This window comes from Acinonyx jubatus, chromosome C1 (assembly GCF_027475565.1).
Source record: "Acinonyx jubatus isolate Ajub_Pintada_27869175 chromosome C1, VMU_Ajub_asm_v1.0, whole genome shotgun sequence".
NCBI classification, from domain to species: domain Eukaryota; kingdom Metazoa; phylum Chordata; class Mammalia; order Carnivora; family Felidae; genus Acinonyx; species Acinonyx jubatus.
Window position 1 is genome coordinate 152,996,531 of NC_069381.1, and position 23,979 is coordinate 153,020,509.

Below are 23,979 nucleotides of genomic sequence, written 5' to 3' on the forward strand. Positions count from 1 at the left end.
GAAATTTTACAAGCAGAAAACTTGGTCAATCGCAATGTTTCTTCATGAAAAGTACTGGCTTAGCAAGTTATTAAGATGTTTGCAATTTAAAGAAATACTCACTCAAACAAAGTTACACTGAAATCGAGCCAGTTCCATGGATCACCAAAGAAATAAAAAGGTTCTACCCAGATGCCTCTTGCAATGAGTTTTATAAGTATTTCAAATGTGTAAATTCCAAGCAAAGTATTCCTGCAGAAAAATTTTCAGATAGACATTGAAAGTGAGAATAATACATTGCCAGCTCCAATACTATGTCTGTGATAACTATTTGTCAACCAATCAACCAACCAACCAACCAATCTACCAACCAACCAGGTAACAAAAAAGCATAAGCCCATTGAACCATAGGGTAGGGCTTTAGTTAGGGCTTTTATGGTGGGCTATGTCTTACAGCATTAACCATGAAATTTGACTATCAATCTTTTCAACAAGCCCTAGCTAGGGTTATAGTCTTGATACATATTTTGGAAAATAATGAAAATAAAAAGTATCAAATTCATTCCATATTGGAAATCCCACAATAATTAACTGAATTATAATGGAGTATGAAATAACTAATTTTATTATGTGCATATATAAGAATTTCTGTGGTGAATCAGTTTTATATTTACCTTCCAAAATCAGTTAGTTTTAAGAATACAATTAAAGTTTGAGAGGTAGCACCAAGAAAGGCTTCTTCTCTAGAAATTATAATGGGTCTTTCCATCACTGTAGTCCAACGAAAGCCACACTATTCACATCCCAAACTATTCTCATCACCAAAACATTAAAATTGTTTAATTGACATATGTGTTTTTACTAATTTGCTAATTGTGCTGTATGTACAAATATTATGTACAATGAATGTTATAATATTATATATGAAATATAAATAGTAAATTATGAAATGTTAAATATATAGTATATAACATACTGTAATACAATATGTTAAATATAAAATATAATTGTATATGAGATAATGTATAATAAAATTATATGACTTACTGTAATGCTGGGCCCCATTTTGGCAACTCAGTCATGGGCATAAATATGCAGTCAATCAGGACACTAATTAATATGAACAGTCGGAAAAAGGTAGGTTACAGTCAAGGAATAATGGATAAAAAATAATATCGGAAATATATGTCTCTATAATTTGCTTATATGTACATACATTAGATAAAATAGCTTCTTAAATGTCAAAAAGTATACTATTCATATTGAAAAACAGGAGGATTAAGATTTGTTAATATTCACTACTGTTGGGTGTGCTAGAAAATATATTTTAAATTTTTTTTTTCAACGTTTATTTATTTTTGGGACAGAGAGAGACAGAGCATGAACGGGGGAGGGGCAGAGAGAGAGGGAGACACAGAATCGGAAACAGGCTCCAGGCTCTGAGCCATCAGCCCAGAGCCTGACACGGGGCTCGAACTCCCAGACCGCGAGATCGTGACCTGGCTGAAGTCGGACGCTTAACCGACTGAGCCACCCAGGCGCCCCTAGAAAATATATTTTAAATGTATTTTCAAATATGGAACACTTAGTGCAGTTACAATCCAGATTCCAATATGACCCAAAATGAGATATTAATTCATAAGAGAAAAGTACTGCAGTGATATTTGACTAGAATAGTTGCATCTGATATTAGTACAGTCTAAAGCCAATAGAAAAGGATATGGATGAACCAAAATCTTAATAGTTGTTCTTCTAGTTAAACTGAAAGGAGAAAATGTACACCAAGTGGCACTGAATCTGAAGATTGTTCTTTTTTTATTTAATACTATGAAAGTCTGTAAAACAAAAAAGAACATCAACTAGGAACTATAATCTCATCCATTACACAGCATATTGCTAATGATCCTTTCAGTCGTGAATTCTAACAGTTAACACTTTTCTTATATTATGATATCCTTTTAGAGACTAAATCAAATGGAAAGGCTAATTTTTAAAAACATTTTCATTGATATTTAGGTTTATATACCACTTTTTCTTTTGCCAGTGTTCTACTTAAGAAAGCCATTTGCCACACTCAAAGCCTCAAGTTTTCCTGTCAAATGGTAAAAGGAAGAAATCGATATCCTGATGGCTCATGAGAATGCAATTAAAGAAATCAGAATTTAATGAATATAAAAAAGGTTAATTTTATTTCAGAGAAAATAAGGTATGGGATTACAACAGTAAAGACGACCCAATTCACTGAAATATTTTATTAATCACTAGTAATTATCTATGGTATAAAAACCGCTTGTATGTTATCATTGACATAAACATACCTAAAACAGAAAGTTACATTATGTAAGATAAATGTATCGGAATATAGAAACATTAAATCCAAAAATTATGAAAGATTAGAAACATCCTAAAAATGAGTTATATATGTATACATGTGTACATATGTGTATCTATATTATATTATTATATATTATAGAGACACAGTGAAAGTATCTACCTACGTATGTATGTCTTTGCATGTAAGTCTATATATACACACATACACATATACACTTTTATTATATATACATATTCATTTGGAAAATTCATTTATTATGGTGTGAGTAAAAATACATCATATATATTGAGTATTATTAGATTATACTATAACATAATATATAATATAGTATACAATGCAATATGAACAATATAATATACTACCTGATATATATAAAATACAGTCTATTATATACTATAGAATTATATATGACATAATTATCTATTAGAGATATCTATGGTGACTGTATATTGGTATTTACACTTGTGTATATATATAAATATATTAGTGAATATAAATATGTATATTCATTGATAGTTTATGAATACATGTTCTAAATGGAAACCAAACTGCTACTTCTCCTCAATAAAATACTTCCTTAATATACAATCTGTGGATGTCTGTATTGTAGTTATTTTCCCTCTTTCCATTTGAAATGCAAAGAGAAAAATAAAAGGGCCAAGAAAAATCTGATTATTTAAAATGTGCTTTCTGTTATTTATTAGAACAATCTCAAACTTCATACAAGAGGTAATATATGTGCCATCAACTAGTTTATGTTATTGTGAAATAATGAGTAAATTCCAGATATAGCAATTATTCTCGATAAAGTTTAAGTGTTGAAATTATTTAATTTTAGAATTATTTATTGGTATGCCCCCCTTAACAAAATAAACAATATAATTCACATTTAATGATTTTGCATCATCATTAATAATACTACTTTTTATACTAAACTACCTTACAATTTTTGGCTTGTTTTATTTATAAAAACCCTTGGTTTTGTCTTCAATAACAAACTTAGATTTGCCTACCATATCTGTATACACTACAAAGAACTCAGAACTCTGCTATATTAGAGTCACTTCTAAGGTTATTATGTTTTATCAACTGTTAGGTCTTATGCATAGCAAAAGTAAAAGCAGAGATAATTGAGATGAGGACTTAAGATTTTCACTAAAATGTACTGAGGATTTTACAGGTGTTTTATAGCTAATGCTGCATAACACCCATGGAAGCTACCAGAGATACTGGAATCTTTTTACTCTATACATTTACACTGTAAAATGCCAATACTCTTCTGTGGTGCCAAATACTTCAAAGAGTTATAGTTATGCAAAATCATCACTTTGCCTTTCATCTAGAGCCTTTGGTTCAATTCCATTTTGCCCATTTGGTAATTATCACTGAATGCTTTACAAGAAAATCAAATTACATTTGTCCACAATAGGGCTAATCCTCATATCTCCCAAACTTGGTCTTTTTAGAGTTGTTTCAATTTTGTTAGTAGCACCACCCTTATTCCAGGCTGGAAATCTTGGTATTATTAGTCTGTCTTCAAATCCTGATATTTCTTCTCAGGTTTGTTACCTTTTCCCCTCCTCTGAGACGCTCCTATAATCCAGGCCCTGTGACTGAAGGCCTGGATTACTCTCTTTTCTGTATCATCTTTCTGAGCCTATCTCTTCCATGTAAATTTAGAAATATTCATATTAAGCTTACTTAAACATTGCATTCATCACATCAGCCTTTGGCCACCACATTAAATCCATGTTGACATCTTCATTACCTCATTTTATTCCCCGCAACTTGCAACAAGGGTCTAGTTATATTACCACCCTGCCTCTTCCCATTCCAATTAATAGCAAGATTTTCCCTTTGCATTGTGAAAATTTGAAGTGTTCTCTAAGTTGTAACTCAAATTCTACTTTCTTGAGGAAGACTCTTCCAGCTTTGTCAGCCCACACTGCTTTCTGCCTTTACTAAGCATAATTACTCTTATTTTTATCATTTTTGTGCTTGGCCTTGGATTGTGCAATTATTTAGTAGATTCTTCAAGTCATTCTGGGGATAAGACAGGAATTCTTCATTTCTTTTTTTATACTATCTCAATTATATTTTTTGCATATCTGAAAAAAATAATGAAAATGCAGTCATGATAACTTCAATTAATCCTTACATTTTTATTCTTGTAGTAGGGGTCCACATCTTCCAAAGGCTCTGACACCATTCCTTGAGGAAGATTCCCATAAACAAATGGAAGCTCTTTTCCAACTTCCAAGTCAGTGTTTGGCTTTAAATCTTCTCTTTGTTCCTCATTGTGTTTTTTAGCAATATGCTGTTTCATAAGTTCAAGAGACTCCCTGGTGAAGGGGACAAGGCCCTTCGGTTCTGGGGACGCCATTTCCAATTTTGTACCTGCAAGAAATGTATTTTCTTCAGTTCTATATAAAATTTGGGTATATAAAGAAAAATTTTAAATTGTAAAAGCTTAGGATATGAATAAAAGTGAACACCAAACTGAACATATGCCTTCAAGGAAAATTCCCAGGTTTTGTAGATATGAGTTGTTAGATTAGGTTTTGTTATACTTGATACTATATTTATTTGTAAGTTCATGTGTAACCAATTCTACTTCATAACCAATTCTACTTCATTTACACATCTACTGAATTCTCTTTGTTTTATTAAAATCTGCCTTTCAGTTTCTCCCTCAAATAAAAGAGTTCTAAAGTTCTAGAGACTTTTGAGGAGCCAAATCCAATTATTCCTCTCTTAGCTGTATTTAACCATTAATTAGACTTATCTTCTTTAAACTCATTTTTCACTGCCTTTGGGCCCCATTCTTCTGTGTCTCCGCTAATAGCTCTATTACTTCCTTTAACTCAGTTCTTCGTGACAATTTTTAACTTTGATACCCTTTAAAATTCTGCCTTTTCCGTATATCTGTTATTTGGTGAATACATAGGCAAACACTGAATTTCAATTACTATACATGGATATTTACATGTACATTTCCCAAAACACTCTCTTCCCTGAATCATCTATGTGGCAATTCCACCAATAACAGCAATTTAACAAGTAAAAACAAGATTCATTGTTTTCCTGAATGACTAGAATTGCTCTTTTACCTTTTAGCTATTGAAAAACAAAACAAGGGGCACCTGGGTGGCTCAATAGGTTACATACGGGACTCTTGATTTCGTCTCAAGTCATGATCTCACAGTTCCTGAGATGAAGCCCCACACCAGGCTCTTCACTATCAGTGTGGAGCCTGCTTGGGATTCTCCCTCTCCCTCTCTCTCTGCCCATCCTCCACTTACATGTGCATGCTCTCTCTCTCAAAATAAATAAATAAATGTTAAAAAAATTCCTCTGCATTGAGTTTAAAAAAAAAGAAAAAGAAAACAAAACAAAAATAAAACCACACACACAAATACACAAACTTAATACCTTGAAAATTACTCATGAAATTTTTGTTTGTCATTAATTCCTCTGAACAAAATAATTTTCCTACAATTATTTTCAATTATGTAGTTAAATATTATCCATTATTTACATATCTACATCATGGTAGTCATCTTTACAATCCTATATCTGGATTGCTCTAGTAGTCTCTACAGGTATCTCTCAGTTTTTTTGTTTCTTTGTTTTTTTATTTTTTTACATTTATTTATTTCTGAGGGAGACAGAGAGAGAGAGAGAGAGAGAGAGAGACTGGGGGAAGGGCAGAGAGAGAGAGGGAGACACAGCATCCAAAGCAGGCTCCAGGCTCTGAGCTGTCAGGAGAGAGCCCCATGTGGGGTTTGAACTCACCAGACATGAGATCATGACCTGAACCAAGTCAGAGGCTCGACCAACTGAGCCACCCTGGAGCCCCTAGGTTTCTCTCAGTTCTAGGTCTTTGCCTATTTCAAGTCATCCTACAGGCCACTGAAGTTGGTTTTCATTAAATATAATTTCATGCACAAATTTCCCATTTACAAACTTTGTTCTATTTTCTCATGTAAAAATATGTTCTTTTGCTGATTTTCTCCATCCCAATTCCTGTCAAACACATTTCACATATCACAGTTTCTTGATGGGAGTCAAAATGCTTTGAATTAGTATAATTTATAAATACAATCTACAGATAATGAAGTTTGCCCTTACATATAAAATTTCCCTTTAAAATATCTAATAAGCTTTCAAAATTGTATTCCTTATATAGAATTCCTTGAATACGTATTAAACAGTTTCTTAATGACTCGTGGTTATAGACTAGTCTAAACAAAATCATAAACCTTGGAATTAAATATACCTACATTAAAATACTAAATTCTGTTACTAATATTCTTAGCAGTCTCAGTAAAATTACTTGATAATCTTGAATCTGTCAGTCACAAAATTGGGATTCCTTTTCAGGTTAAATAAGGATAAATAGAATTATATGGGTGAAAATGCCAAGTACAGTGGCTGGCACACAATAGATGGGAAGTAAATATAAATTTTTATTTGTGATAAGATTTTATATCTTAGTAATGGACCAAATTTAATAGAATAATTCACAGGAGGAATACATGTAAGGTTTTGAAATTTGAATGAAAACAAACCATCTGTACAAGTGCAGTAGATGTGTTTTTGCAGCAGAGAAAACTGCCAAGGGGGTTTACTTAATAGTAATTGCAGTATAAATCAATACTGGTTTGTGTCTGCCCAAAAATGCTAATATAACCTTTGCCTGCTTTGAAGGAAGATGGAGGAGACAGTCTTTCTCTATTCTGCTGCATTCCATGACCACATCCAAAAGGCCTGTATGTAAACTGAAGGGTCTTCAGATGGGGTCAGAATGTTGATTAGACTCAAGTCACATCATCTACAGACCGGTTAAAAGAATGGAGAATATGTTAGTTGAAGCAGAAAAGACTCAAGTGTAACGTTATTGTTTCTAAGTATCTGAATATTTCTCACATAGAAGAGAAAGTAGATTTAACTATCATTTGGAAAAAAAAAAAAAAAAGAAAAAAGGTGAACTAGGATCACTGAGATGAAGCCAGAATAGATTTGATTCAAAATAATAAGGTACTTTCTAAATAGCTGTAAAAAAATGGAATAGGGTGATTTGAACATTAATCTTCCCCGTAACCAGCCATATGAAATCATGGACTTGTTGACAGTTGAGTAGGATCATTTAAATGGGTCCAAATATTGCTTGGTTGCTGCCTTATAATTTTAGAACTATTCAATCTTAAAATCGTTGAATTGAATTTTTACATAACCTAAAAATATCACATGAACTAAAAGTCTGGGCTATTAGCTAAACTAAATCTATGCAGCACTGAATTAACAAAATCAAAATCTTTTTTTTTTTACATTTTTTTCAGATTATAATAAAAGTACTTTTAATATCTTATATTTTTGGGGATCCATCATAATTCCTAACAAATATTATTAAGCTTGCATATGTAAAGAATATTATTCTTAAAAGTAGACCTAAAGGGAGGTTCAAAATTATTGCAAAGATGCTATTGTTAATGAAAACATTTTTGGATGCCTTCCATTGAAACCTCAAAATTCAATTTGCAAGCCAGTCTTCTTATTACATAGCCTAAATATAATTTTCTTTTTTTTTCTGTTATCACCTCATACATAGCAAAATAATCTTTGATTCCTTATTCCGTCACCTACTAGCTGTGAGACTTTGATAACATAGCTTGGTATACTTTCCTCATATGCAAACTCTGTAATCCTTTAGGTACCTCACAAGGTCATAAATATTAAACCAGACCATATACAGAAAGTCTGGACTGCAGTACTGATTTTGTCAGTGCTAATTCTCTCTTCTAACCCAGTAAGTTATCCCAGAATACATCTTTAGTAATAATTTGATGTTGAATGAAACTACTCTGGATTGTTGACTAGGTGAATGAATGGACAGTAGGCATTATCTTCTATGATATGACAAAGAAATGCAAGCACTTACCAGATGGAAGTGGCTTGCATCCTACTTTTAGATGGCTGAGTGAAGACTGTAAATTATTGATCATTAAATCATAATGAAAGCATTTCTGTGGGGAATTTATAAAATATGGTCCGGGTACTATGCTTCCCAGTGAGTGATCTTAATATAATGCTAAAGCCTGAAAAATAGAAAGATTAATAATCTGTCCATTAGACTACTTTAGAAAAAAAAAAAACGGAATAGCTAAAGTAAGCTTTTGGTAAGAATGTATCAAAGTAAACTCAGACTTGGACTCTAACAAGTTCCAGTTGTACTAATGTTTTATACTTTTGATGAAAGTGCAAGCCAATTCTCTTGGACATCAGTTGAAAGAAGCAGAGCCAGCATCAGTATGGGGGAAAGAGGTATGTTCTTATAGAAAAAAGATTCTCCTTAAAACAAATTTTAAGCATTTGAGATAAGCCAAAATTTATCATAACAATTATGGCAAATATAATTATAGTTACAATTACTGAGTGACTACGATTTGAGAGGCATTCAACGTACATGTTTTTAATTCTATTGCCTCATATTCTCACATGTTATCCTTGTGGTCACCATTTTACCAGTCAGGGGAATAGAAATTGATGAGTTTCATGATGTCTCCATCACTGTATAGCTAGTTATGTGGTAGAGGGAGATGTTAACTCAGGTATGTCTAAATCTAAATTTGAGTATCTTTATTTTTGTTGTTGTTATTGTTTTTAATTTGAGTATCTTTAAATGATACCACAAAAGTGCTTATAAACTGTAAACTTTTAGATAAGTGTAAACAATTGATACCTCAGAATGGCTACCTTAGAGATATTCAAAAACCAATAGGCTTACTGGGGTAACTTGCTTTACTAAGTAACTGACAGATTGACGTCAGGTAGGACTGTCCGGAAATTTTCTTTATGTAAGTGTCGAAGTCAAATATTTCAGAAAATTTTGTAAAATTGAAGGTGAGCTAGCATAGAAGACATTAATTTGGAAAGGAGGAGGTGCTGTCTAGTAATGTAATCTACATAGATTGGGGAAATTTGTTGTTGTGTGAATCATGGTGGGACTCTTCCTGCAACAGAAGTGGAAAAGACCAGAAAATGTAGATAATGACTTTTCCAGGGTCTTATGGATCTAAGGAGTGACAATGTGATCTTGCCAGACAAAACAAATGCATCAGCTCAAGATTTCTAATTTAGATTTAATGACACAAAATAAGAAATGCTGTGGAGAATCCCTTTTTTTGCAATAGAGATAGAAGCTTCATCAGGAACTTCCATAAGTTTTGGGAGTAACAGTAGCAATGGAGCCAGTAGCAGTGACCAGTGCTTTATTTTTGGTGGCTTGAGCAGAGGTATTATGCCCACTGTACTGGTTCTGTCGTATGATTTTGGCTGTGATCTTGGCTATGACTTAACAGTGCTCTGCCTATGACTTCTTCCTGTATTTTCTTCTGTAGATACCCAAATTTAGGATCACTGAGAATTGAGTTTTAATCTATCGTACAATTTTATTTTACACAGAGTGATTTTGTTATCATCATTAAGCATAATTTTTTAATGTTTATTTATTTTTGAGAGAAAGGGAGAGAACGAGCAGGAGAGGGGCAGAAAGAGGGAGAGACATAGAATCTGAAGCAGGCTCCAGGCTCTGAGCTGTCAGCACAGAGCCTGATGCAGGGCTCAAACCCGTGAGCCATGAGATCATGACCTGAGCCGAAGGTCAGACACTTAACCGGCAGCGCCACCCAGAAGCCCCTCATTAAACATAATTTGAAACATTAGTATAATTAGAATCTACATAAAAACTGAATAGTTTGTTTCAAATAAGAATGGGAAAATAGAGGTTATTACATAGCTGATACAAGGAAGTTCACGGAAAATGCTTTTTACCTCCATTATTTTCACAATTAGGGTGAATATTCTCTTTCTGTTAGTCATTTTAAATCAAATTTAGAACCCATATTCCATAAGGCCTTTGGAGCATGAAAAAGCATGCAAATGAATTTGGTTTCCTTTACAGGCATTTTGAAGTTCAGGCATTCTCTGCCTTCTAGTTATGCTGATGGTGTGGGTTTGTATAGTTCTATTTGTTTTTATTTTGTACTGTATTGTGTGGAGCATGTATGTTGAGGTTCAGAATTGGGCAGTTTCCATTATCCTTGTGCATATACTTCTTACAGTCAAATAAGATTGAGATGGTTCAATAATTTAAATGCAAAATAAAATTTAAAAAAATCTAAACAATGAAACTTATTTGAAAAAACTTAAGTCAACATATTCATACCAATTTAAAATGGAAGTCCTAATTTCATGATGCAAACTTCTGGCTAGGATTTGAGGAAATAAGCATTCTAATTACCTTTTTTTTGGTAGTGTTAATGGTACAACTTTTCTAGAAGGAAGTCTGGCAGTAGTTATCTAAATTACTCAGATTGCTAGGGTAAGGTGCTCTCAGCATTATTTTAATAGTAAGAATAAAGCAGGTAACATGTATTTCAGGTGCAGCTGCTAAAATAAATAAATAAATAAATAAATAAGCAAGCACACAACACATACACACATATATACACATGTATATATACATACATATATATCTGGATCATATGACTGATTGCAATACCACAAAAAGAATATGGAATATGGAAGAAGTACCAGTTTAGATTAGGGATGGGAGAGGTAATGTTCTGTATTTTTGGGGTTTGATGCATATCTGAAATACCTAAAAGGAAAAATTTAGAGATTAATTAGAAACTTGAATCTGGAGCTTAATAAAGATAATTAGATTGTATATGTTTGTGCATATGTTTTGTATACATACATAAATGTATATGTATATATTAGTACATATACACACATATAACTGTATATGTATATATACATATGTGTGTATATGTATGTGTGTGTGTATATATATATATATATATATATATATACACACATGTATACCAAATATGGATATATAGTTATATAGATATATAAATACTTGAAGTCCAAAGAGCACAAAAGATTATGTGTACTTGTAAATGTGTGAAATTCTTTATGGAATGATATTAAGGACAGCTCATTGAAAAGCATCTACCTATCATTTAACATTTAAGAAAAATTTCAGAAAGTTATTTGATATATCATTACTAATAAGTGTTTTAAGCCACATGGGTAAAATATTAAAAAGAGATATCATAGTCAAAATATTGAAAACACTAAAAGAAAAGTGACATATATTAGGTAACAATAATAAGGATGATTACTGGCTTCTCATCATAAAAATACAGAAACCGGAAGAGTATAGCAATGTCTTTAAAGTGTTGCAAGGAAAGACAAAAAGGCAAAGCTAGAATTCTACAGAAAGCAAAAGTATTTTTCAAGAATAAAGACAAAGATATTTTTAAATTATTTATTTACTTATTATTTTGACAGAGAGAGGCAGAGACAGAGAAAGAGAATTTACTTATTATTTTGACAGAGAGAACAGAGTTGGGGAGGGGCAGAGAGTGAGAGAAGGGGAGAGAGGATCCTATGCAGGCTCCACATTGTCAGCGCAGCACCCCACTGAGAACCGTGGGATCTCATGAACCGTGAGATCATGACCTGAGCCAAAGTCCAGAGTTGGATGCTTAACTGACTGAACCACCCCGGTGCCCCAAAGATATTTTTAGGTGTTTCAGATGGAAATTTAGATCTTCAAGAAGAAATGCAGAGAAAGAAAAATGATAAATATTTGGGAAAATATAAAATATATAAAGCTAATTACCAAAACCAGGAAATAGCCCAATTGTCCATGAAGTGAATAGACAGAAAAATAAAAATTGGCATATCATATAATAGAACACAGTCCGACAATAAATAATAAAAAAAATGAACTACTGGTATGCATAAGGAGGACTAAGTCCAAAAATATTATGATGAGTGAAAGAAGCCTGTCAGAAAATACTACAAACTACATGATCCACTTTATATGAAGTGCCAGAACAAACAAAACTAATCTCTAGGGGCGGAATAGGAACTGACTGAGAGGGATGATGGAACTTTCTGGGGTGATAGCAATGTTCAACAGCCTATTAGGACTTCAGAGTACACAGGCATACACATTTGTGACTACTGATCAAATGACACCCTTAAAATTTGTGCATTTTACTTGGTTTTACCTTTAAAAAGCCCATAAACAAATACTGGGTTCTAGTTATATATATGAATTATGAAGTGTTTATGCGTGAGGCCTGCTGGTATTTGCAACTTATTTTGAAAGACAATATGAAAATGTGAAGAATTGATGGATAGTTTGAGGAATGCATAAATAGATAAATGATAAACTAAATATTATAAAATGGCAATTGAAGACTCTAGGTTCTAGGTGTGTGAATGCTCATTATACAGTTCTGTCAATTTTCCTATATGTTGGAAATATTTTATAATAAAAGTTTGGGAAAAAGTTTGGTTTTGGGGCTAGATTATCTGGATTCAAACCTGGGCTTTAGAATTTTCTGCGACCTTGAGCAAGGTACTTAACCCCTCCATTCCTCAGTTCCTCAACCATAAATGTAAACAGTAAGTGCTTACTTCATAGGGTAATGTGAGCATTGAAAGAGTTAATAAGTGTAAAGTACATAGAACAGTGCCTGCCAGGTACTACACAATAAATACTAGGTATTACTATTTTCATCCTTTAAAGCATGGTATTTTTATGTTTAACCATCTTTTTTTTTTAACATTTATTTATTCATTTAGAGAGAGAGAGAGAAACAGAGACAGAGAACAAGTGGGGGAGGGGTAGAGAGAAGAGTGCGACACAGAATCTGAAGCAGGCTCCAGCTTCTGAGTTGTCAGCACAGAGCCTGACCCGGGTCTCGAACCCAAGGACAGTGAGATCATGACTTGAGCCAAAGTTGAACACTTAACCGACTGAGCCACCCAGGTGCCCCTATGTTTAACCATCTTTTTAATTGAAATTATGGCCCTATTTCCTGGAATTTATAAAAAGAATATGCAGAATGTCACCTAATTTCTTACTGATAAATCAAAGTGATGATAATATTCAATTATAATAATTGCAGTACTATGTCATCGTTAAATAATTTTTCAAACATAAGGAGTTCCACTTTTTACATTTTCTTTTGCTTTATTTATTTAATCTCCTTTATCATCAGACTTCTAGATTTTATTCGTGCTGCTTACAAGTTATTTGCTTCTCTCTGCTTTCTCTTCTAACAATTGCCTCTAGCTTGTTAGGTATAAACACCATACTAATCGACTGTGAGGGGGCAGCCCAAGATCTCCAATGGAGAAAGAAAATCAACCTTACTTTAAGTGTTCTGGCACTTCACGGGGCGCCTGGGTGGCTCAGTCAGTTGAGTGTCCAACTTCGGCTCAGGTCATGATTTCGCGGTTTGCGGGTTCGAGCCCCGCGTCAGGTTCTGTGCTGGCGGCTCAGGGCCTGCAGCCTGCTTCGGATTCTGTGTCTCCCTCTCTCTCTGCCCCTCCCCCACTCATACTCTGTCTCTCTCTTCTTCAAAGGTAAATAAACATTAAATTTAAAAAAAAAATAAAATAAATGTTCTGGCACTTCATAAACCTTCTCCCTCCTCCCTATCCCTAAGTGTCATTGTTTTCTTATCCTGAGATATAGCTGGAAGGGTTGAAATTGATGAAGGTTGACTCCTGGATAAATAAGGCAGAACACACATCTTTTTAGATTCCCAGATTCCATGCAGGTTTAGAAGAAGCTGATGGTATTTCTCTTTACCATAAGTATAATCTAAAACATGTCACAATTGTTACCCAATGACTTAATGTCCCAAGGGTATAACTATTTCAATGTGGGAGGATTAATTGGAAGGCAGCTTGCTGGACAGACCTACCATGTGATGGAAAATAGCCATTTACTCCTGTAAGCATGCAAGCTCTAGTCTCCAAAATTGGCTCAGGCTTTGCTCCATTTATTGCATAACTAATTTATATTCCTGGATTCTTCTTGTATTTATATCTCTTTACTCCAGTGTGATGATCACTTTCTTTATTCCAACTATTTTTCTTGCCCTGTTATTGTTTTACTCTTTCCTGACTTAAATGACTTCAGATATATGGCTCTCATCTTTTTATTATCTGTGGTTGGGTTCTGCCCAGAGTTCAGCCAGTTTTGGCTAAGTCTCCTCAATATGTGTGTCTGATCCAGGGTTGACCTACTGGGTCCCCCTTCTGGGCTTTTGGTGGCTTCAGACTTCCTGATTGCTCACCTCCATCCTTCCTTAGTTCCCTTGCCCTCATCCCTCTCAGATCCCTGGAGTACATTATTGGAATATGTTCTCTTGCAGAAAGAACTATGTTATTGTTTTTATTTGTAGTTCTACATTTTAATATTTTAATTTCAGATATATGGAAAAAATGAACTTTAATCTTTTTAAAAGGTTGTTCTTCATTTTTATATGTCATATAGGGCAGTACATTTAACCATGGTGTTTCTTTTTGACATAATTTATTTAGCAATCATTTGCGGAACATATGCTTATTAAGTGCCAACACTGGAACTACTGATAAAATACAGTCACTGAATTTAAGGACAATGAGAGACAGACTTTTAAACAAATAAGAAGCAAGTCATCTTGGTCATCTCTGAAAACTAAGCTTTAAGAGCAACAAGGACTAAAAATCATCTTCAACATGTCAAAGTTTCCAATAATCTCAGAACAATTAATGTCTCTCTTCTTGAGGGAGGATAAATCTAGGACATTAAGCTTCAGAATGATACAATCAATATACACAATAGAATTAGAAGTTCATAACAGTGTCAGATAATAAACTTTCTCTATTTGCATCTGATTGCAGAGCTATGAAGAACAATGAACAGAAGGAAAACTTAGCGACAGTTGAAATACCAGGAAGGGATGCAGTTGACTAGGAATAGGATGCCACTATGCCAGTGATAAAGTCAATAGAAAGCGAGGTTGCCAGGAACACAAAAATGAAGTTGGTTTTGCCTCAAATATTCCCAACTGAGTCTTGCAGGACAAGAAAGGCTTTGGTTTCCTACCAGTGAGTCTGGGAAAGGGGTCTAACCCAACATTCTAAACCACTCTATGTCCCAGATGTCTCCAGATGTTCTCAAAACTTCTACTGCTTTGTGAAATTGGCTTCTAGACTTTCTGAATTATCCCTTGTTACTCCAACAAAATGAGAAAGTTGTAAAGGAGCCAGGATCTTCCTAGAATTGTATTTATAGTGAACCCAATCTGTCATATTCTTGACCAAAAATTTCTGACCAGAGCCCATTACAGCTCAACAATTGAGAGAAAAATATGCTTTGTTCCTTCCCAGAGGAATGCAAAGGGGCTCTGTTATGCAACCAGACTCTATAACTTGCCTTTAATACTGAAGTCCTTGATGCATCTGGCTCCCCCAATATGCAAGACCTGATTTCCTTCTGTTTAAAAAAAATTCAAACTGGCACTCTCCTTGGAGCTCTTGGGAACACTCACAACTAGCTGACCTCCATGAATATTCTCTTAGTCTGCATGAAACTGTTACATCCCCATGAACCTTCACTGTTGCCCACTTTTTGAGCAGTAGAACTAAGCTCGTAAATTCACAAACTATGCCCCAAATCTGTGACCAGATGGAAGAGTTCAAAACCAGTTGTTTTGTATGGCCCACCATAGTCTGCTCTGGGTTAGCTTGAGATAGGCACAAGACCTTCAACAATGTACCAGACCTCGGGCAGCTGACTAGGTAAGGTAGTCAAATCTGCAGTTCACAAATACTGGGGCTTCTGGGAGGACAGAGACAGTGAGAGGATGGTGGTGCTGAGAGTTGTAAGGAAAGAAAATCCTCTTAATGCAGTTGATTTGAATTATACCAGTCTTTCACTGCATGTTAGAAATCTCCTGGTGCTAATATTGAAAATCTAGGAGGCAGCAACCCAACCCGAACAGATAATTTCAGAATACCTTGGGCGTGGGCCTCTTGAGATGAATCTAATGCAGCTTGCTAGACAAAAAGATTCTCTTTTGGCATATACCCAAGCTTCTTCCACCCACCTTTATAAAGCAAGCAGAGACATTACATTTTGGGGGATTGTTTTTTCTTGTCTGAATTCCTAACTACGAGAGGTGGAGAATATACTAGAATTGCTGAGGCAAATACCTGCTTTAGAACACAACTTCTCCAGAAGATCCACATATTTTTCACTTCTTTGGGCACCTTTTCCCCCCTCATCTCTAAAATAGTCCTCATTCTCTGGATGCCTATTTGGTAATGATCTTACCAGATGTTGTCATTTTGTCACAGAGGTCCTGGTGTAAAACAGCTCTGATGTTTGAAATCAAAGAAATGCAGCTGTGACATCCACCTTATCTTACTTCCAGTTCCTTCCAAGATAATTTCCAATACATCTGATCTCATATTTAAGTAGCATGGCCATAAGTCACAGTTTGGGGGACAGTTTGGATTCATGTTTAGTGTTGAGAGCTAATTATTAATAGCACTCTCTTTCCTTTTCCAAAGCATCTTTAATTGCATGATGAATGACACAGCCATCCAAGAAGTGAGCCAATGCTCAGCCTCTTTATCTGAGTTCCTAGGGAAGAGGCTATATGGAGAATATTGTATATCGGCAACCGCAGCTGTGTTGTCTCAGAGACAATGAAGGACAGCCAAGAAAGGGGTGCCAGATGTTTTTCCTCTCTCCTTATTTCATTCCCTTTTGCTTCCCCGTCCCTTAGTTTGATTCCCTGAGTGGAGCCTGACAGGCATGCAGTCAGGCTGGGCAGACAGATTCTGCACATGTAGGAGGGGAATTCCCAGGACAGCCACAGCTTTCTTACCTTTTTCCTACCTTAGGGAATGGAAAGCACAGCATCTAAATAATCAACCTCTATGCTTTCTGGGAAGCTGGAGCTGATCCTAGGGATGAGCTAGGTTAGCTTTGCCAAAGAGAATTATGAAATGCTCCACTCTATACTAGATGATAGATATTTATTTACTCTCTTAATATATTTACTAAAAGATTTAGAGTAGCTTACAAGAATGTAGGCCATATAGCAAGATAATATAAATGAAGAAAAATGAGGCAAAAATAAAAACAGGACAGTAGATCCACAGAGTAAGGATAATATCCCAAATGCCAATTTTACTCTGACATGAAATAGGAAATAAAGGGTAAAAAGACTTCTCGCTTAGTTTCCAAAGTATTTTCAAACAATTATGCTCTCAATCAGACATAGACAATGCATCGAGCCTATTGTGCCAATGACATTCAGATAGCTCTAAAAAAAAAAAGTAACAAGAGTAATGACAAGACTGATAAACAAATTAACTTGAGACTGGAAGGTACTGCATGCATAAGTGAAGGAGACAGAGTTGATGTGATCATTAAACAGAATCTATATTGTTGAAAACATAGGAAGCATACCTGCTTTGGTGACATGACCAATTTAGGTTGACATTTTTGTTCACTGAAACCACTTAAATGCACTTCATATATACATTATGGCTTATATTTCATCCTTCCCACATTCTATAATGACTCAGAGCTAAATTCTCTGGTGCCGAGCCTTTTCCCTTAGAGCTTTCTATGACCTTTCTTTTTCTCCAGAGTTTAGAACTTAAATGATATTACAGGCATTGATTTTTTTTCTTATGGAGAATACAAAAATAATATCATTGTCTTTTAGGAAGCCGAAAGCTATGAGGAAAGATGACTGAAGCTCATGAAATTCTGATATATATGGATAAAAATTAAAAGAACCAATTATGTTTACAGTAGAGCTCTAGAAGACATCACTGAGACTCTTCTTAACAGATGCAACCTCGATATGGAAGCGATGTACACCCTCATACAGTTTACCTGAGAGTATAAACAAGCATTTTTTTCTGTTTAGCAATAGTTTCTAAAATAAAGTTGCATGTGCTCTTTGGCCCAGCAATTAAGTTGTCTTATGAATATTCTTGTTGAAGTTTGAGATGTCACATTTGCAAAGATGTTAATCGCAACACCTTAGGGTGGACAATCAAATAGTCCACCCTAAGGAGCTAAAACCATGAATTTCAGTATGCTGCTATATAGAACACTATTTAGTAATAATGAAGAATGAGATATGTCTGTGCTCATATGAAAAGATTTCCAAAATAGATTACTAAAAAACTTAATGTTGAAAATGGCTTTCATTGTTCGCCTTTGAATAAAGTATTTTATAAGAATTATATGCATACTGTTATATATGCTAGTGTGTGTATGTTTCCCCTCTGGAGAAAGTAAGCTGTTACATCTGTGGAAAGGGGTTGAAAAAATTTCAGGGGATTTTGTCATATTTCTATCCTACCTGAACATAGTTTACCACGTATATGTATTACCAAAATCCAGAGATGGAGACTTTACACACTGAAGGCTCAGGAATAAAGGACAGATTGATCAGAGTGGCACCAAACCACCTGGAATTTTGTAGCTGTCTCTTCATCTTGACTTAAGCTTACTTGGTTTTCTGCTTTGGGATCATTTTTCCACTTGAGCTTCTTACTTCCTTAGTTGTGATTACCTAACTCCTTCTCTTTTACCTCTCCCTAGCATACAGTTTATCTTGCCAGACTTAATTGACTTTTTCTCCTTTGTCCTTGGACCTGAAATCTTCCTGTAGCTCTGCTTTGCTCCCAGGTCAGCCTATTTTGGCTTCAATATATCTACTTAATTCTGGACTCCACCCCTTCTGACAAATTCAGCCAACTATTCCTAGAACATATCATCTTGCAGAGGAAAATTGTAAATAAGTAACTTTCTCAAAAACATAAGTATTGCCATTTTGTTTTGGTAATATTCCTTAAGAATTTTATTCTTAAGGAATAAAGGCATTTTTTTCTTTTATTTATATTTCTTAATATTCCTTTCTTAATATTTCTTAATATTCCTTATATTTATATTTCTTAATATTCCTTAAGAATTTTATTCTTAAGGAATCCAGGCATTCTTCTGGATTCAAAAGCTAGGAAAACAGCTTTGTAAATAAATGAGCACCACCAAAAATCCCAGCAGACAGGTCCCATCTCTCTTTAAATAAAAATTTCTCTTTTGAGAACTGAATTCCCCCCAGATCTAGTAAACTTGGATTCTAGTAATGGTTCATTAAAATAACCAGGAGCTGGGGTCCTTGTAAGTGTCTTCCTTCCAGACAGGAGGAGTGCAGGGTGGTACAACTTAAACTGAAGAGAAGAAATCTGGAAAAAAAAATGTCATGACAAAATCTGAGCATCTGGTCTCAAATTCACTTACCTGAATCAGCCCAAAGTAAGCTCAGTGGACATTTGAAAGCCCTGAGGAGATGCAGGACAGTAAGTCACTGTGTAAGATGGAGTTTCACCAGGCTGAGCCATTATGACTAGCAATGGAGAGGGGGAAGGCTTCCAGGAACATGAAGGAAAGCTGCCCTGGTTTTAAGTATGCTCACTTGAGCTTCTCTATGGCAACCTCATGGTTCACAAGCATGGTTCACTTATTTCTATGGATACAACAATAACTTCCAAGCTGTGCCTGTCCACCCCACCAAAACAAGCATGTTGGGGAAAGGCCAGAATCTTTACAAAACTAATTGTTCTTGTGACCCTAGTCAGTCAGACCCTTGACCAGAAGAAACTGGCCAGAGGCCATTTAAGAGCTCAGGAAGGAAGAATGAATTCTTGCCCTTGCTAGAGTAATACAAAGGAGAGATTGTTATGCATGTAACTTCTATAGTCATCAGCAATCCTGAGAACTTTTGGGCTATGGTTTTAGATGTGACCAGATCTGTGAAACGCAAAATTAAAAAAAAAAAATTCCCCAACTGGTACATTCACTGGAACGCTGGAGGCCTCTTAGAATTGGCCACTTGCCTCTGCTCCTGATCACTCTGCAAGAGTTGGTCTGCATTTCCAGGATCTACTCCCACCCCAAAACTATTCCAGCTTTTCAAATGTAGAATCTAGCACAAAGATACCCAATCCCTTTTCAAATTGGACAGCAACTTTGAAACATGTTAGGGTGAGACTAATATGGACCAGAACCAAAGTTCTAGCCTGTAATCAGGTGCTTGGACCCTGCAACCTCTGGGAGAACTCCAAGAATCAGAGACTGGTGGATCAGGAGCCTCACTCTGGCATTTGAAGTAGAAGGGAAGAAATATTCTACTCAGTACTATATATTCAATCAGGAACTATGGCCCCCAAATCAGCATCTTCTGGTTCTAGTTTAAAACCAAATGCTCTGTCTTAATCTCAGACTTTTAAAAGTCATAATTTCTCTGGCCTGGGCAGTGGGGAGCAGTTAGGGGGTGAGGCGGAGATTTTGTTTAATGCTGATAGTCAGTCTGGCACTTAGCTGGCATACAATCAAAGCTGTCCACAGACTGGTTATCCTCAGCTAGCAATAAGTTGAGTCAATTCAGTCAGAAATACTGCATATACAACAGGGATAACTGTTTGCCAGACAGAGGAGACATCTCCCGTCAGCATGGAGTACAACTAGAATAAGCCTGATTTATAAATAGAAATGAATGAACAAATAACATGGAAATCATGATCCCAGTTGGGTCAAGAGATACTGACCAGATGAAAAACATCCCTACAAGCCCTCACATGAAAATGTTTTCTTTAGCCTTAAAGGTTTCCTCTTGCAGCATTGTGGAGGTGCGGGCTTACTTGCCTGGCCTTGGTTAGCCGACACTAATAGAAGAGAAAGGGGCCAACTCCAGGAAAAATGAGATTTGTCTGTATAAATTCATATGGTGGGTGACTGCATTGCTGATAGTTAGTCAGCATGGGTGGAGCTTACAGATGTCCTCTCACAACTGACCAAATGATGTTGGTTATTGAAAATGGTAGGACCAGACTCCCAGAAATCAAGAACGTCCTTTTTATACAAATGCCTCCACCATAAGCTTTCAAGACAGAGTCTTGGGAGATATAGGGTTGTCGGTCAGTCTCTGAGTACTCTGGTTGTGGTGTAGATCCTGTCATAATGAGATCTAGGGCTGAGGCATATTAGGATACTTCCTCCCTAAGTAAGGTTGTTTTCATTTCCAGAGTGCTTCATCCTACCTGGGCAAAATTAGTGGGAGTGTATATCAACTACCCTACAGACCCTTTCCCACAGGAGGTTGTAAGACAGAATGCCCAGTTCCTGGGTGCTTGTTTGGTTCTACCTTCTGATCTCTAGTGGAGACTTATGGACAGCAGCAGGTTCTGGGGCCTGCCTATATCATCTGGGGTCTATAGGTCCCTTTTCCTGAGCCTATACCCAATTTCAGGTTTTATAATTTTCAAACACATCGATGGGAAAGAAGGGGCTCACAGTACCTCTTACCTGAGTCCAGGATTATAATGAACCCCAGCAGTTAAGAATAGAATATTGTACCTAAACTTTCACTTCTCCTATATTAATTATTGGACCAAATAAATTCAGCAATATCCAATATAGTTACATCCCAAGGAAGTAAGACCACATACCTAACATAAAATTTAAAACTAAAAAGAGGAGGGTAACACATATTTTGAGAATATTTGAAAGTATTTAAATATGAACTGTTAACCATGGCACACAATTTTTTGAGGATAGAGTCTCATGTTTTAGAATATACTTTAAACTGTAGAAGTGAGAGATCAGGACCTGGAGAGATCAAGATCTGGATTTGTATTTCTTTTCCTTTAGTGCATTGTAGTGAGGCTGTCAAAGATCCTTTTATGTTTATATTGAACTAGACATAAAATGAGAGCTAGAATAGTGAAGTGGATAAAAACACAAAAATGATCCCTTACACAAGCAACAGTTACACATGATATTATATTCACAAAACCTTAATGTAATTTGTGTCATTTAGTCCTTAACAGGATATGCAAGTTTTTGATGTGTCATTTACAAATAAGAAGAATAAAGCTTAATCAAAAGTTAAATAACTCCTTTCATTTTTGAAAATGAAAATTCATCTCTATCATTCTAAATCTTAAAGTCTTCTTCATTGGACCTTTAGCTCATTTTTGATTAGCCAAGTAACCTCAACAAATTACCTATGGGTCTTATCTTTATTTGTAAAACTAGCAGCTGGACTGTAGAAACTTTAATTAGGGCTGGAAAATGGCAGGTGCATAGGACTCTATTTATTATATGGCCCAGATTCCTTTTTTTTTTTTTTTTTTTCCTTCTGCCATAAGCTATTCTCCTGAACAAGAGCCAGGAAGAAAAGTATCCACAAAAAGTACCACCCAGCCTTTTCGTTTCAAGACAGTTTTTTGACCAATATCCAAATTTGACTCCATCATTTCCATTAATGAAGGGAGCATATCCACATGGTTTTATTGTTTTTCCTGCTTTCACCAGTATCCTAAGTATCCGAGGCAACATACAACCAGAGTCACAATGAATACATCATCACTTCTAGAAGAAAACCTCTAGAAAGTATGTATTTTATAGACCTAAACAAGGCAACAACAACAATGACGACAACAACAAACCTGTTGATACAAACAATACCAAAATGTCAAGCCATTTAAACTGGGCACACCATTTCCCATTTTCTGTTTTTCTTTATTTTTAATTTTTTTTATCTATGCCTCTAATTTTATACTGTTGATTCATACGTGAAAAGCACCAATCTTAAAATTACTAAGTTACTTAAAATAAGAGACAAGATTCCTTCGAAGTATACTCCATCCTTTGTAAGCTTTTATTCCTTCCATTCCATCATTGTCATGTAACCTAAAAGTCATTGCCATTATGACTAAAATTTTACACTAACAGAGCATCTGGGCTTCCGAAGCTTACCTGGTGGATGAGAAAAACTGACCACATACACAATGCAGAGTAAACATCCGCAGACCACTGCTGCTCTTGAAGTAGCTTGGTTAATTCAGGTCCAGAATCTAAATTTACTGCTGAAGACCCTAAGGGTGTGTATGGGGTGGGGCGGGCTGGGGGCGGGCTGGGGGTGGGTGGTAAAGGCTGGCAGCAGATGGCCGCAATCACCATCCCGGGGGTTGGGCACTGAGCAAGAAAAGGGACTTACTTGCTACCATGTGTCTGGTCTCCAACGGCACCTGAGGGAACCCTGAGAAGCAGAACTGGCTGGCTGGATCTCTTTTCTCCTTCTGGGCTTCTTTTTCATCCAGGATCACTCTGGCTTCCTGAGTTCTGGTTGCTCAGGAGGTGCTCCCAAGCTGGCGTTTGCCCTCACCGGCTGATGCTACTCAAGCCACGACGGCTCCTTGGTAAATGGGCCCCACTGACTTGCCAGCTAGAAACTGCGTCTCTGGGGCGGCTGCTCAGCCACAGATCCAGAGACCCCTCCTGGCCAGATGCGCAGTGGAGCAGCGCCTGCCGCCTTGAAGCTGTTTTTGTGTCCTTCCCACTCCTCCCTCCCCTCTCCGAGCCAAGCCACCCTCTCCCCCGCCCTCATTCCCAGGCCGGTGCGAGACTTCCTCCGGAGCGGACGTGGGCGGGGTGATGGAGACCGAGACCAGCAGCCGCCACTGCTGAGGCCAGAACAGCAGGCAGCTGCTGAACATCTCCTCCGCAGCTGCCAGAGAACGGAGGGGGCGAGACGAGGGAATCGCTGAGGAGGGGGGAGGAGAGAGAATTCTGCGAGGGCAGGAAGGATGTGGAGAAGAGGCAGGGCGGGATGCAGCTTTGACTGTGGAGCGGTGGGAATAGGAGGGAGTAGAGGGCCGGGGAAGAGAGGAAGGGGAACAACTCAAGTTTTAGCCTTTGGGTGCTTTCT

General features: G+C 36.1%; 1 protein-coding gene across 4 annotated transcripts in view; it reads right to left on the reverse strand.

The window, feature by feature from the left end:
* Positions 1-23,607, reverse strand: part of SCN7A (sodium voltage-gated channel alpha subunit 7) — a 78,461-nt gene extending 54,854 nt beyond the window's left edge. The window contains exons 1-5 of one of the 4 annotated variants that reach the window (XM_015066918.3): positions 23,269-23,607; positions 4,473-4,711; positions 1,702-1,814; positions 1,027-1,116; positions 103-231 (exon numbers count right to left, since the gene is read on the reverse strand). In XM_015066918.3, the coding sequence (XP_014922404.3) occupies positions 103-231; positions 1,027-1,116; positions 1,702-1,814; positions 4,473-4,711; positions 23,269-23,278 (581 nt within the window). In that variant the 5' untranslated portion in view covers positions 23,279-23,607. Of the gene's footprint in view, positions 1-102; positions 232-1,026; positions 1,117-1,701; positions 1,815-4,472; positions 4,712-13,556; positions 13,760-19,508; positions 21,304-23,027; positions 23,164-23,268 lie in introns of those variants that run through there. The other 3 variants (XM_027055566.2, XM_027055565.2, XM_027055567.2) reach the window with 3 other exon arrangements.
* Positions 23,608-23,979: the final 372 nt, after the last annotated feature.